Genomic DNA, 15,626 nt, shown 5'->3' with positions numbered 1-15,626 from the left:
CTAATTCAGATTTTTCGAGTATGTCTGTACGTGATAAACAAAGAGCGCCATTCGTAGATCGTAAATCCATTAGTGCCGTGGGCATCGGGTCACTGGGTGCGGCGTAAAAGGGATAACAAAGTCGAGTCCTTACGGTATTATTATATAGATGTATAATCCCCGCCCTGACGCAAACACATCTAGGCTTGGTGAAAGGCAAGCTAATGCTAAAACATTACAGCAGGCAGGTATGCTACAAGGTCGTGAAGGCTAATGAAAATTTAGTTAAATGGACCAACGAGTAACTCATTAAATGAGTTATAACTTGTTTTGAAACGCTTCAGATTCCGTACTTTTATTGTCAAAAACGTCAGTTATCTCTCTAAGAAATTTCTTAAAGGTATTGGAAATGTGTGCGTAATAACAAAAAGCCCCACCCCCTCACCATTGCGCATCTGCTTGACACGATCTCCCACTTTGACCACGTCCACGGGCAGGAAGTCCTTGTACCATACAATGGTGGGGTCAGGGTTGCCACTTGCACCACACATCATGTTTGCTGGGCGTGTTCGCTCAACTACCTTGAGTTGTGGAGGCATGTGAATACGAGGAAACCCGGCTGGCAGCTGGTCGTCTGTAGATATCCAAGTGAAAGGATATGTGGGAAGGGTATATGACAAAGAGACTGTTAATGAGGAGATAGTGGTAGATGCAGAATATAAGAGCAAAGTAACTTCAAATGCTTTATTTTTATACGAGGAAATTCTAACATTAAAGCAAAACAACTAACAATGACAACAGCAACAACAACTGAAATAGGTTAAGAATCGAAGCCTTAGAGCTTGATCAAACTAAAGGAAGTTGCAGATAATGAAATGTTCATTTGAAGCAATATGCAGGAAAGTAAGCTTTATGTGAGCGGAGAATGTTGAATACATTTCTGGAGCATCAGTATCAATTGTATTTCATAAACAACATTGTGATATTGTTATTCTTCGTTTGGGTTGGCTTGTTTGGCAATCCCATCTGAGCAAATGCTTCATTATGCTGATGTCTCAGGTACAAATACCTGATAATATATTGTTTGGTCCACTATATTGTAATGTTCTTGCAAGGAAAATACGTAATTTTCCTGTATGTGATTTAAGCTCCTCCTTGAAAGTCTTTGATCATTGCTATTTTTTTCAACTGGAAACTATGTCAACTGGAAACCAGACAGGGTAGGAAGTGTAAACCTTATATTTAAAACACAATGGAAAACTAGAACAGTAGTCGTAGAGTGCATAGTCTCGCCTCACGCATTCATTCTGAACAAAAATATCATCGTTACATGAACACGCACGTGACTATTATGGCCCATATACCCATATCATACATGCACCCTATTATGTTACATTGTTTCTGGGCATGGGTTACAAACGTCATAAATTAAATACTTCACTCACATAGGGTCATAGATCAGATATATGAAGTTTAAGATTTTTCAGATAAGGATTTCAATTTAACTAATTATAGCTGGAATACCACTTCAGTGATGACATCATCATCATCACCCTAAAACACCCCATGGGAGTTGATGACATATGCCAAGTTTCAATTTTTTTAGTTGAGCAGTTTCGGAGAAAGTTTTGTCCAAATCTTTTCCTTTAATCCAATATGGCTGCCATACCATGTGACCTATGACATCAGAGTTAGCAATAATTATTCTCCATAAGAAGTCACTCGTCTGTTTAAAGTTTCGAATCGACTGGACAATCAGTCGCAGAGAAAACCTTTTTTAAAGTGAAAATATATGGACGGGAAAAACACAGACAGGGGCAATGCATTTATTGTCTCGCATCCCCTTCAGGATGAGACGGAACTAGTCTTGATAAGGACTATAGAGTCGCAGTGTGTGTCTGTAAACAAATAAGGACAACACATTTTCTCAATCAAATGTTGAGAGTGGCATACTAAAGGCGATGAGAAAAAAGGTGAATTGATGTGTGATGTATCAAGGCGGAAGCCCTTCTTCAAAGAAAGGGAAGCTTCGAAGCAGGGATTCTCAGTTCAAAGCCCACATACATAGGATTTGAAGAAAATATCAGGTGTTTTTAATGATGCACTCTATTAATGAAAGTTTAATCAGCTGGCCACTTTTAGAACACTGTTTTGCTTTATCCAAGTTTGCATGTAAAGAAAAAGAAAACTTATGGCCAATAGAACATAAAAAAACAAGCATTTATAAAAACAACACTTTTCAGCAAAAGGTTAATGCAAACAAGTAATACTAAAAACATGTTTTTTTTTTTTAATGTAAAAGGATGTCGTGGCGGTATGGCAATAAGTTTATAAACAAGGTAGGGATTGTCGTAAGAAATGATCATGTGAAACCATCCCAACATGATTCTTTGAATTTTGACTGTGTATACAATTATTGTTTAAATAGTTTTTGGAGCATACAGCTTTGCTGCTGCAGCAGTGATACGAGTCATGCTCTGTGATGTTTTGCATTCTTTGTGCAGCTCATTTGTGAACACCTTGAGTTATCTTGAAATAATCCTTCAGTGGAGCTTCACAACTTGTGATATGAAGCATCGTTCTCTTGTATCGGAGATATTAATGCCTACGCTCCATGGAGTTCTGTTGTAGCTACGCATTTAGGTGTGGTTAACTGCGGGCAACTGTGTCACCATGGCCTCGGGGAATTGTGTCACCGCGATTGATTGGCAGACGTGATCCCACACACCTCCTCCCCCCCTACCCTCCCATACCTCCCCTCCCCTCCCCCCCCCCCCTCCACCTTCCCTCCCCACTCCCCCCCCCCCCCTCCATTCCTCTTCCCATTCTGATGCCTCTTCCCATCAGTTATGCCAACTCTTCATGGAATTATTTTAAGTTATGAAAATTCAGAGAAGTCACGGACCTTCCCACTATAGAATGTAGTAGATTCCTGTTTAAACCAAGTCTTGGCCTTAATCCAATTTTGAGTTCGGCTGTCTGAAAATAAGAATAATTATCATAACAGGCTATTTTGATTCGGCCAGTTTTGTAGTTCATCTATGCTGTCTTAAAGTTTAATGAATGTTATTGGATGTAAAATCCCCCACATACAAGTGGTAGGTACTTTATAGGTTTATAAGTTTGTATCTTGTTGAATTTTTTTGAGGATTTGTGTTGTATAAACCAATGGAGTGTCCATGCCATCCATACATAGGAAGTCGAGCAACTTCATGATAAATGGTCCTCAGACACACTTGATCAGAACACCTTTTCTTTACACCCACTTCCATAATCAGCAATAATCGTTCATGAAGTCCATTATATTTCACATTGTGTGATACTGATGTAGCATACTCTGTGACAGAGCATCGGTGCTGCCGAAACAGTTACTTCGCAAGGCTTGCCAATGCCATCCCAGCAGCATGCGTTAGGGCAGGAATTTGGAATTTGGCCATGGTGCCGGCAATAGCTCACATACTCTTCATGTAGGACACCGTGGGATATTTAATGGCCGCCAACTAATGCCAGCAGGCAGGATGCCAATTTAACATCCGTCCGAGGAACGGCACACACGTCGATGAATCACCATGCCTGTTCCACACCAGGATGACAGCTTATAGCTGGGCCGAGATTCAAACCCAGGGTAGACAGCTTCAAGACAAAACATTTCACATCCATAGTGTTTCATTTATTTAATAAAACACAAAAGCTGTTGAATAATCTTTTTGAACCCAGGAAACTGTAAAACTTGATTAAAGAGACTAGTTCATTGATGTGCCTTATTACACTAATGCTGTGCCTGTGGTGCAAAATTAGGGTGATCAACTTTAGCAACGATGAAGCAGCGTTAAAGCCAGTTTATTGTATCCTCCATGTGATATATCTTTCATCCTTTCTCCTTTCCTCTAACGTTTGTATCATTTCTCTCCCAGATCCAATCTTTTCTGCAACACCTTCCCACTCATTTGGTGCAATGGCGCCATGCCAGTGATGAATGCTGCAAAACAGTGCACAGTGTGACATCCTCAGGGTAGTGTAGTGTGACCTACAGCAATGAGCGCTTGAGGGGAGGTAGAAAAACAACTATAATGCTGTGCCCAAAAATAGGGAAATAGACAATCAGATATATTTATATCACCTAATAAGAATATCTTGCTTCAATTGAAGAGTATGCGTGAACACGTATGCTTGCTTTGTTGTGTGTAGAGTTAGCATCAAGAACATGCATTTACTTTTGTTAATTGGAGGCAATTCAACACGAAAAATTGATACTTAGGAAACTGTTTTTTTTTTTTTAAACATTGTACATGGATGTTATCTGACTGCTAAATAGCTTAGGTTTGGATGGGTGATTGTATACATGTGCAGTGATGTGATTTACACTGATAGCTTTGATTAATGTGGTTTTGATGTGGAGCAGGTATGACAGAACAAATGGCCTCCTACTGCATTAAAGTTAATGTTCCGTGTATTGATCTAATTGTCTCATCGTGCAGCTCGTAGATAAAACACTTCTACGTGCAGGACAAAGACGTAAGACATCAGTGTACTTTTACATTAATTACATTGACAATAGGAAGCAACGAACAAATGCATTTGAACAAATACAACCAATGACTGACTCATGATGCTCAATGGTGTGTGCTCTATTATTTAATTGTTACAAAAAAAACATTTCCGTAAGTGTCAATGCACCAAATGGGGGTGAGAATAAGGAAAGATGCTGACACTCCAATGGAGTGTGCTGTACATGAAATTATTGTTGTTATATGTTCTTCACAGTCATTTTAAAAGAACATGCATGTTTGCAGTTTCTTTTATACAATATATATATATACTTAAAGCGCGGCGTTACGCGCGCTGCTTGTGAACAAGGAGGAAGCGGACAAGCGGTAACAAACAAACGTCTTTATTGTAAGACTACACTGTAACACTGTACCGCTCCGGGCTGGGCGCCCGGTGTATACCATGAGGCCACGCCTACCCCTCGGACGTGGCCACCGCCCACTTGGTGCGTGGAATGATGTCACCACGCCAGTGGGCTTTTGTGTCCGCCACACGCGCCCCCCCAGAATTCCCGCGCACCTGGAGGGCCAGTTTGCGGGGCCGACGAATGACCCGGCCGAAGCGCCCCCTAGCGATCGGCGGCGACCGGGGTGCAGGGATGCCAGGTGGGATGCCCCTGGCTGCTCCTGGGATGGGTGCAGGATCGGGGGGCGGCGTGGCGGCGGAGCTGGGCGGTGCCGGGGGTCCGCCCGCAGGAGGGCGGCCCCGACGTGGGGGTCGGGCCACTGGCGGTGGATGGTCCACATCGAGGTGGGCCGGCTTGAGGCGGTCTACCGAAACGCGGTCAGGAGTACCGCCGATGTCCAGGGTGAAGTGCTTCGCCCCGGTCTCCAGCACGCGGAAAGGCCCGTCGTACGGGGGCCGCAGTGGTGTCCGATGGGCATCGTGGCGGACGAAGACGTACTCCGCCGTGCGAAGCTCCGGGGCGACGTGCGTCGGTGGGTGCCCGTGGCATGCCGTTGGCACCGGGGCGAACCTCTGGGCGGTCTCCTGCAGAGCGGAGCGCTGCTGTGCCGCGGACCATGGTGCCGTGGAGTCGGGGAGGAACTCGCCCGGCACCCGCAGCGGTTGCCCGAAGACCAACTCCGCCGCGGATGCGCGCAGGTCCTCCTTGGGCGCCGTCCGGAGGCCCAGCAGGACCCAGGGGAGCCTGTCGACCCAGCCGCCGTCGCGGAGGGTGGCCCGGAGCGCGGCCTTCAATGAGCGGTGAAATCGCTCACACAGGCCGTTAGCCTGGGGGTGGTAGGCCGTGGTTCGGTGCAGCCGGACCCCGAGCCCCTGCGCAACCGCCCCCCAGAGCTCCGAGGTGAACTGGGGGCCGCGGTCGGATGAGATGTCTGAGGGGGCGCCGAACCGGGCGACCCAGGTGGCGATGAAAGCCTGCGCGACATCGGCCGCCGTTGTCGACGCCAAGGGCACGGCCTCCGGCCACCGGGTGGTGCGGTCCACCATGGTGAGGACGTGGGTGAAACCCCGCGAGGGGGGCAGAGGTCCCACCAGGTCCACGTGGACGTGGTCAAACCGGCGTTCCGGCACCGTGAACGGGGCCAACGGGGCCTGGGTGTGCCGGTGCACCTTGGCGCGCTGGCACGCGAGGCATGTCCTGGCCCAGCCGCGGACGGCCTTCCGGAGGCCATGCCAGACGAACTTGTCGGCGATCAGCCTTTGGGAGGCCCTCGCGCCCGGGTGGGACAGGCCGTGGATGGCGTCAAACACCTGGCGCTGCCAGCCCGCGGGCACAATGGGGCGAGGACGCCCGAGGGAGACGTCGCACAAGAGGGCCGCGCCCGCGCCGTCGAACGGCACCTCGGTGACGCGGAGGCCCGTGACGGCGGTCCGCAAGGCCTGGACGTCGGGGTCAGCGGCCTGGTCCGCTGCCATCCGGGCATAGTCGATGCCGAGGTGGACTGCGTGGGCGACGGCCCGGGAAAGGCAATCCGCCACCGGGTTGTCCTTCCCCGCGACGTGCTGGATGTCCGTCGTGTACTCGGACACGGCCGAGAGGTGACGCTGCTGCCGGGCCGACCACGGCTCGGTGACCTTGCCCATCGCGAAGATCAGCGGCTTGTGGTCGACGAAGGCAGTGAACGCCCGGCCCTCGAGCAGATGGCGGAAGTGCCTGACCGCCAAGTGAAGTCCGAGCAACTCGCGGTCGAAGGTACTGTAACGGCGTTCGGGCGGGCGAAGCTGCCGGCTAAAGAACGCCAGCGGTTGCCAAGCTCCACGCACCCATTGCTCGTGCACCGCGCCCACCGCGTAGTCCGAGGCATCGGTGGTGAGGGCGATCGGTGCATCGGGCGCCGGGTGCGCGAGCATGGTGGCGTTAGCCAAGGCGAGCTTCGCGCCCGTGAACGCCGTGTCCATCTGCTCGGTCCAGGTAACGTCGCCTTTGCCCGGCTTACCTCGGAGAGCTTCGTGCAGGGGGCGCAGGAGCTGGGCGATACGGGGCAGGAACCGATGGTAAAAGTTCACCATGCCCAGGAACTCCTGCAGCCCTCTGATCGTGCGGGGGGCGCGGAAACCCCTTCACCGCCTCCACCTTGGCCGGCAGGGGGACGGCTCCGTGCCTGGTGACACGGTGCCCCAGAAAATCGATTGTGGCGGCGCCGAACCGGCACTTTGCGGGGTTCACAATCAGGCCATGCTGGCCCAGGCGTTCGAAGAGCGTGCGGAGGTGGCGTAGGTGCTCTTCGCGGGACGCGCTGGCGACGAGGATATCGTCCAGGTAGACGTAGACAAAATCCAAGTCGCGCATGACGCTGTCCATCAGTCGCTGGAACGCCTGAGCCGCATTCTTCAGACCGAAGGGCATGCGCAGGAACTCGAAGAGTCCGAATGGCGTGATGACCGCCGTCTTCGGGACGTCCTCCGGCCTGACGGGGACCTGATGGTAGCCGCGTATGAGGTCCACCTTCGAGAAGAAGGACCTGCCCGCCAAACGGGCGGAAAAGTCCTGAATGTGGGGGACGGGGTAGCGGTCGGGAGTCGTGGCGTCATTGAGACGGCGATAGTCCCCGCACGGTCGCCATCCCCCGCCGGGCTTCGGCACGATGTGCAGCGGCGACGCCCAAGCGCTCTCTGAGCGCCGAACGATGCCGAGTCGCTCCAGGGTAGCGAACTCCGCTTTTGCCACCGCCAGCTTCGTCGGCTCGAGGCGGCGTGCCCGGGCGTTAGACCGGTGGCCCGACGGTGGGGATGTGATGGGCCACCCCGTGCTTGACGGCCCCCGCCGAGAAGGTGGGCCGCGTGAGGGCCGGGAAGCCGGCGAGGAGGCGGGTTGAATGCGTCCGCTGCCGGAAGCGTACAGACCAACGTGGCCGGAACCGAATCGTTCGGCAAGCCGCTTGGCAAGCCGCTCGTTGAGCTGGGCAACGCACATGCGAGCGAGCTGAACGTCTCGGCCTGGACAAGCCGTCTGCGCTTGACGTCGACCAGGAGCCCCATTAGCGCACAGGAAGTCCGCGCCAAGCAGTGCCCATGGGCACGTCGGCGGTGACGAACGTCCATCGGAAAACCTGCCCACTCCAAACCGCAGGGAGAGGCAGCGTTTTTCCGTACGTGACGGATGGGCGTCCCGTTCGCGGCAAGCAGCGCGGGGCCCCCACCCGCGGCGTGCTTGTCTGACGTGCGGCCGGGGAATGACACTCACCTGTGCTCCCGTGTCGCACAGGTAACGGCGCCCGGAGAAGGTGTCCGTTATGAACAGCAGGCTGCTCGAACGGCCGGCGCTCATCGCCACAATGGAGCGCCGGCCCGGGCGTTTCCCGACCCGTCGAAGGAGCACGGCGGATGACACTGCGAGCTTCGTGGCCGAACTTGGCGTGGAACCAGCACCAGGCGGTGGAGCCGGAGGAGCGCGGCTGGCTCCGCCAGGCCGGTGGAGTCGACGGGTTTCCCCGCGGTGGCGGTTTTCGCCGCGGCGGTGGGCGGGGCGTGGCGGCGTTCACGAGGTGCGTATCAGCATGCTGCTGAAACTCAGCGTGCTGTAGAAGATGATGCTGTGGGACAACAGCAGCAGCGTCGGAGGCCGCGACGGCCACGCCAACGCTCGCCCGCGTGTCCGAAGCGGCAAAGTACTTGTCCGCCTCGGCCGCCAATTGCCGGGGTTCCGTTAGCCCGGTCCCGGCCGTTAGCCCGGTCCCGGCCAACGCGAGGCGAACCTGCGCTGGAAGTTGGCGACGAGAAAAGCGCCCGGAATAGCGAACCGGGGGCTTCGTCGCCCAACAGTGACAGCATATGGTCCATACGGACCGACGGGCACGTCTCACCGAGCTCGGGGAGATCCAGGAGGCGGTCGGCCCGTGCGTCGTCCTTGAGGCTGAACGTGGCTAGGAGTAGCCGCTTGAGCGCCTCGTACTTGTGGCCGTCCGGTGGGTGGCGAAGGACGGACACAACTCGAGCGGACGTGCCGGGCCCGAGGGAGGCGACGACATGGCAGTAGCGCAGGTTGTCATCGGTGAGGCGCCGAAGCTGAAATTGGGCTTCGGCTTGAACGAACCAGACCTCGGCCTGGGCCTCCCAAAATTCGGGAAGTTTAATCGCCATGGACTTGTCGTTGGCCATTGCAATGGCGTCGTGTTCGGAAGGATCGCTACGGCAGATCCAACGTCGAGGGGTCACCAGTAAAGCGCGGCGTTACGCGCGCTGCTTGTGAACAAGGAGGAAGCGGACAAGCGGTAACAAACAAACGTCTTTATTGTAAGACTACACTGTAACACTGTACCGCTCCGGGCTGGGCGCCCGGTGTATACCATGAGGCCACGCCTACCCCTCGGACGTGGCCACCGCCCACTTGGTGCGTGGAATGATGTCACCACGCCAGTGGGCTTTTGTGTCCGCCACATACTCATATATATAATAATAAAAGGCAGTGTCCATCCGTCCGTCTGTCTCCTCCATAACTCCAAAACCATGAAACCTAGCAGTCACATCTATATACTACATATATATATATATACTAGCTGAGGTACCCGGCTTCGCCCGGGTTGAATAAGAATAAGACAAATATATGATGAAAAGAACATGTATATTTTAGAGCAATATCACAGTACATTTCCTACATGACGTTTTGTCAATTTTCAATTTCTCAAAACCTCTTGGTGTACAACATTTCTGGTTTTCTTACTTGGTGCCAAGACATAAAGATTGCTTGGTTTTCCAACCCTCGAGCAGCCCACGTACAGCTGGCCATGGGAAGTACCCGGCATTGCCGGGCGGGGGAAGGGAGGGGAGGAGGATGGGGAGGAGGGAGGGGAACGGGGAGGAGGGGAGGAGAGGGTGGGGAGGGGAGAAGAGGGGGGGAGGGGAGAAGAGGAGGGAGGGGAGGAGGAGAGGGGAGAAGAGGAGGAGGGGGAGGAGGAGAGGGGAGAAGAGGAGGAGGGAGAGGAGGAGAGGGGAGGGGGGACGGGGAGGGGGAGGTGAGGGGGAGGGGAGGGGGGAGGGGGAGGGGGAGTGGGGGCGGGTTTTGGGGGAATGGGAGGGGAGGGGAACGGGGGGGAGGGGAGGCGAGGGTGGGGAGGGGAGGCGAGGTGGGGAGGAGAGGAGGAAGGAGAGGGGAGGGGAACGGGGGGGGAGGGGAGGAGAGGGGAGAAGAGGGGGGAGGGGAGAAGAGGAGGGAGGGGGAGGAGGAGGGGAGAAGAGGAGGGAGGGGGGGAGGAGAGGGGAGTAGGCAAGGTGAGGGGGGGAGGGGAGAGGTAGTGGAGGCGGAGGGGGAGGGGGGAGGGGGGTGGGGAGGGGAGAAGAGGGGGGAGGGGAGAAGAGGGGGGAGGGTAGAAGAGGAGGGAGGGGGAGGAGGGGAGGGGAGGAGGAGAGGGGAGAAGAGGAGGGGGAGGGGGGAGGTGGGAGGTGAGGGGGAGGGGTGAGGGGAGGAGGGAGGGGAGGGGGGAGGGAGAGGAGGGAGGGGAGGGGGAGGGAGAGGGGGGAGGGGAGGAGAGGGGGAGGAGAGGGGGAGGAGAGGGGAGGGGAGAGGGGAGGAGGGGGGAGGGGAGGGGGGAGGAGGAGGGGGGAGGGGAGGGGGAGTGGAGGGGGAGGGGGAGGGGGGAGTGGAGGGGAAGGAGGGAGGGGGAGGGGGAGGGGAGGGGGGGAGAGGAGGGAGGGGGGAGGGGAGGGGAGGGGGAGGGTGGGAACGGCTAGCTTGGCAAGCGATAGCAGGCTTTTTACTTTTATTTTTTACCTCAATGAGGGCTATATATATATGAGGGCTCCACTCCCAGAATGGGTGGAGCTATGGGTGGAGCTACTCTGCAAACCGAGTAAGCCACACCCCAGCCAGACACCCAACAGACAGACAGACAGAATCATCTACGGCTATTATAATATAGATATTGAAACCTAGTATATATATATATTGAAACCTTATATATATATATATATATATATATATATATATATATATATATATATATATATATATATATATATATATAGCAATACCCCGTTTTACGCCATTTCGACCTACGTCAAATCCGACTTTACGCCACTCTTCTGGAGTAAATTCCATACGCGTACGCTGTAATTTCATACGCTATACATACGCGTAGCTCCTGGTTCTCATTCAAAACAAAGGCGATGCCATATGCATTTTGTCCAGTGCTGCGGTCGCGTGCTTGCTTTGCCTTTCGCTGTTATTTTTGTGATTATTCCTTTACTGTGTAAAACAACCAACGCAACGTGGCAACGGCGAAACATGACGCCGATGCCGGCTCGGACAACCGTCCGTGGCAGACGTCACGTCACGTCACTGTGCAGAGTGTTGTCACGTCACCGTGCATCACCGTGCAATGAGGTCAGGCCTCAGGGCCCATGGCCCATGTGAAACGAACGACCGTGTCAAGTCTCGAGCCGGGGTGCCTCGTCGGGCACCTTGCCGGCATCCGGCGTCGATGAACCGATCGACGTGTGCATGTGCACATGTGCATGAATTTGCAAATGCCTGCCTGTATGTCGTCGTTTCTGCATATATCACATCGTCCAAAAAAAAAGAAGCACGCAACTTCGGCCGCTCGAGGAAAGATGGGGCACGTCTACGACTAGGAGGCGAGCGTCGATCCCCGGGGCGGCCGGGTTCACGGAGCCCTGAGCTCGTTCGTTCATCACAGACGACACGACATGACCACCGGTGAAACTGCTCGGACACGTTGGGTAAAGCACGCTGTGGTGAAGCGGGCCGCGGGGCGACTCGGCACACAAGCCCGCTCACGGTCCACATGACCGTGCCGGTCACCCCGTTCGAGAAGACCCGACCGATAGAAAACAACGGAGGGACTCCCGACGGGGAGCGGCAAAGATTCAGGGTCAAGCTGCAGCCTCCTCCAGTTATTTACTCTAGTTTTACGGTGTTTGTCTTCATTTTAAGGCATTTTTAAGACATTACGCCCGGTTTACATCAAAAACCGAGTTACGTCACGGCTTATGGAACCAATTAATGACGTAGGCCGGGGTATTGCTGTATGTATGTATGTATGTATATATATATATGTATATGTATATATATATATATATAAATATATATATATGAAACAACGAAATGTGGGGCAAGAATATATATAGCACAAGGGTTCTATAGACCAATATAAATCGGTCTTGAATTCATTCATGGGATAGCAGGACAAGTTGAAAGATGCGATTTGACACTCTCAAGGCACCATGTTTATCTTTGCTCAGCAAAGTTGTTCCTCCATCATGTGTGGGATATTTTTTGTTAACTTTTATCTTGAAATTATGAACTTCATGAAAAGGATGTTTCTTTCTCTTGTTATCTTGCCCATTGGCCTGTAACTTGTATAGTAAAGCTTATATTTGTAGGTATGATTAGTAGTTCTTGTGAACAATTTATTCCCTTGTATGAGAAATGACCTACGGATCAAACATCACGTGGCACGTGTCCATGTGACATATTGACAAGTGTTCATTGAAGACAAAACTTGTATCAAAGGACAAATTTCCAATTCAGAAATGTAGTAAGATCAGGTAAAATGGATTGTATTTGTACAGACTGCAATGACTTGCATGAATATACACATCCAGACGTTCAGATACACTGTTCTACATATTTGCAAAGAGTGTTGGCATGGTGCATGTGAATGGGATTGTGCCTTTGTGCATGATGTTCCTTTATGCATAATCCTGCTCCGAACCACTCGGACACAAATCAGACACTTTCTGCACACAATAGCACAGTTTGACTCACTTTTCATTGTCAAGATGAAGTTCCAATGTTATGAGCATTTTACATATTCAAACGACTGAGAAACAAATTGGTGACAATATTAAGTAGTTATTTATTGTCCTTCACTTTAGGCTAATATCAACTAACTGCAGCTTATTGTTGCACATTCCCAATGCTCCTTACTGTCAGTGAGAATATCATCAGCAACATCAGTTGAATAGATAAGACGATGCTTGATCTATAAAGCCAACAATCGTCCCAAGGCACGACAAAGCAATAAAGAGATCTGAAGAATTATTTTTGCCTTACTAACTGCCTAATTTAATGGCTATCTGGATCATTTGGAGGGAACATGATGGTGATGCATGGGTACTGTATATGCAGAGCAGAGTTCTTGGCCAGATGGACATCATCATGATGGAGTAAGGAAGTACTCCATATAGAGGGATGATTTTGAAAAAAAATGGCCACATCATCGAAGTGTGTATTAAGTGATATGATGAGAAGATCACATAGAGTGTGGATATAAGCCTTTTAAAAGCCATACCTTTCATTCTTGAGCCTTTTCAGAACTACTCAAGCTTACAAAGACGCCAGAATACATTGCTAAAGTACCACATCGGGAGATCGCTAAATTGCCAAATTATACTTCTTTGTCTTCCCCTCGTTACTTTGTGTCTGACCCATTGCACGCAACCCAAAATTTAAAAATATAAAAAAATATATATAAGAAATCATACAAAATGTCGACGAAACCAAAACAAGCCAGGATTATGGTAGGGGGGAGATTTTATTTATTTATTTTTTGTATACAAGATCGTGGCTCGTGAAAGAGCTAACATTAATCACACAAAAAGTCAAACCGACACACAAAACACAAAAAACAAGGGGAGTGGCAGACAAGATGGGGAGAGAGGGGGAAGGACACAAACACAACATTTGAGAGCAGGGACATCGGGAGGACTTGGGGAGAGGTGGGAGAGGTATAAAACATATGAACACTGCAAGGACTCTGGGGTGAATTACCGGGGGTAGAAAAGATAAAGGTTTTGGATGGGGGAAGATAAGAGATGGTGGTGAACAGCTGTTTTAAAGACCGAGAGGGAGGAGTGGGATTCAAAGGAGTGGGGGAGTTTGTTCTAGAGGCAGGAGAAAGGGGGAATGAAAGAGTGAAGGTGAGCAGAGAGCCTAGATTTTGGCAGTTTAACCATAAGAGGGTTGCAGGCAGATCTTGTGCGACCTGAAGGAATATTGGGGGGACAGAGCACAGAGAGAGCTGGGGGAGCAAGGCCTGAGAGGAGTCGGAAGAAGACAGAAAGACCACCAACCTGCCTGCGGTGAGTGAGTGAAAGGCCCTCGGAGTTGACTTCATCGCAGGAGATTCCAATGATTCTGAAAGCTTTGGCCTCAACAGCATGAAGCCGAGCTAGGTGTGAGGCAGGAGCACCAGCCCAGAGGGGGGAACAGTATTCCATTGAGCTGCGGATGAAAGCCTTGTATGTGGTGAGGAGCTCAGGTGTGCCAAGGAAGGACTTCGCACGACGGTGGATGCCCAGTCGGCGACTGGCTTTGGAGGCCAGCTTGGAAATGTGGTTTTCCCAAGAAAGATCATGGCAGATAGTGAGACCCAAAAGCTTGAGCGACAGAACTTCTTGGAGAGGATTGTTGAGAAAGTAGATGGGAGGGTTTTCCAGTCGGTCCTTTCGGAGAGACATTGTAAGAGTGTGAGATTTGTCAGGATTGCAAGACATGTTCCACTTGTTTGACCAGTCTGTGATTTTGTCCAGGTCTGCAGAGAGTGAGGAGGCTGCAGACTGCCGATCTGAGGGATGAGGAATGGAGCGGCAGATAGTGGAGTCATCAGCAAAGACATAGAGAGGATTTTCCAGAGAGTCAGAGAGATCATTGATGAAGACCAGAAATAGCACAGGGCGCAGAACACTACCTTGGGGAACTCCAGCCAGAACAGGGAGGGGAGATGAGAGAAATCCATTCATGGCCACACGTTGCCTACGACCAGAGAGGAAGTCTGCAAGCCATGAGTGGAGATTTCCATGAATACCATAGGAGGGGAGTTTGGTGAGCAGAGCTGGGTGCCAGACCGTATCGAAGGCACGTGATATGTCAAGTGAGACAGCTCTGATTTCCTGTTTGGCATTGAGGACCTCCATCCATTGTTGAGACAGCAGAAGCAACATGTCCAGAGTAGAATGACCTGTTCTGAATCCAAATTGATGATCAGAGATCAAGCCATTGGAGAAGAGGAAGGATTTTATATCCGAAGCAATGATGGATTCCATGACTTTGCTGACAATTGGAAGCAGGCTGATTGGTCTGTAGTTGTAAGGATCTGTTTTTGCACCTTTTTGTGTAAAGCGGTAATGTTTGCTGATTTCCAAGATGCTGGCAGATGACCTTGAGCAAAAGAGAGGGTGAAAAGAACAGAGAGAGGGTGAGATAGAGCGGTAGAGCAGGATTTTAGGACCCGTGGGCTGATGCCATCTGGTCCAGTTGCAGAATCAGAGTCGAGGTTTGATAAAAACTTATCCTCCTTGTCAGGAGAGAAGGACACAGAGTCCAGGAGCAGTTGGGTTCGACTGGGAAAGGTGGGAACAGAGAGAGATGGGTTTGGGACACAAGATTTTGAGGCAAACACAGAGTTGAGGCATTCGGCTTTGTCACGTGCGGTGTCAACTGTGTAGCCATTTGAGGTAAGGGAGGGGATGGCGGGGGAACAAACACCAGAAACGGATTTGACCAGACGCCACCAGGATTTGGAGGAAGGAGACAGGTTTGAGAGTTCAATCTTGAGTGTGGAGAGATAGTGCTTCCTGGCACTCCTGAGGGTAGACACACACTTGTTTCGAGCTTGGTGGAAGGAACTGAGATTGCCTTCAGTTGGATTTGCCTTCCAAGAGGCAAAGGCAAGTTG

The 15,626-nt window shown here is 51.4% G+C and overlaps 2 protein-coding genes across 9 annotated transcripts in view; one reads left to right on the top strand and one right to left on the bottom strand.

The window, feature by feature from the left end:
- The window catches only part of LOC144892561 (uncharacterized), a 1,012,844-nt gene that overhangs the window by 103,555 nt on the left and 893,663 nt on the right, over window positions 1-15,626 (top strand). The window lies entirely within an intron of this gene.
- The window catches only part of PTPRD (protein tyrosine phosphatase receptor type D), a 502,851-nt gene that overhangs the window by 244,967 nt on the left and 242,258 nt on the right, over window positions 1-15,626 (bottom strand). For all 8 annotated transcript variants that reach the window (XM_078779585.1, XM_068121669.2, XM_068121656.2 and 5 more), the window contains exon 5: window positions 425-613. In XM_078779585.1, the coding sequence (XP_078635711.1) occupies window positions 425-613 (189 nt within the window). The remainder of the gene's footprint in view (window positions 1-424; window positions 614-15,626) is intronic.

The sequence above is a fragment of the Myxine glutinosa genome, chromosome 1 (assembly GCF_964187855.1).
Source record: "Myxine glutinosa chromosome 1, kmMyxGlut1.1, whole genome shotgun sequence".
In the NCBI taxonomy this organism is placed as follows: Eukaryota; Metazoa; Chordata; class Myxini; order Myxiniformes; family Myxinidae; genus Myxine; species Myxine glutinosa.
Note: the sequence above shows the minus strand (reverse complement) of the source record. Positions and strands in the feature narration are given on the sequence as shown.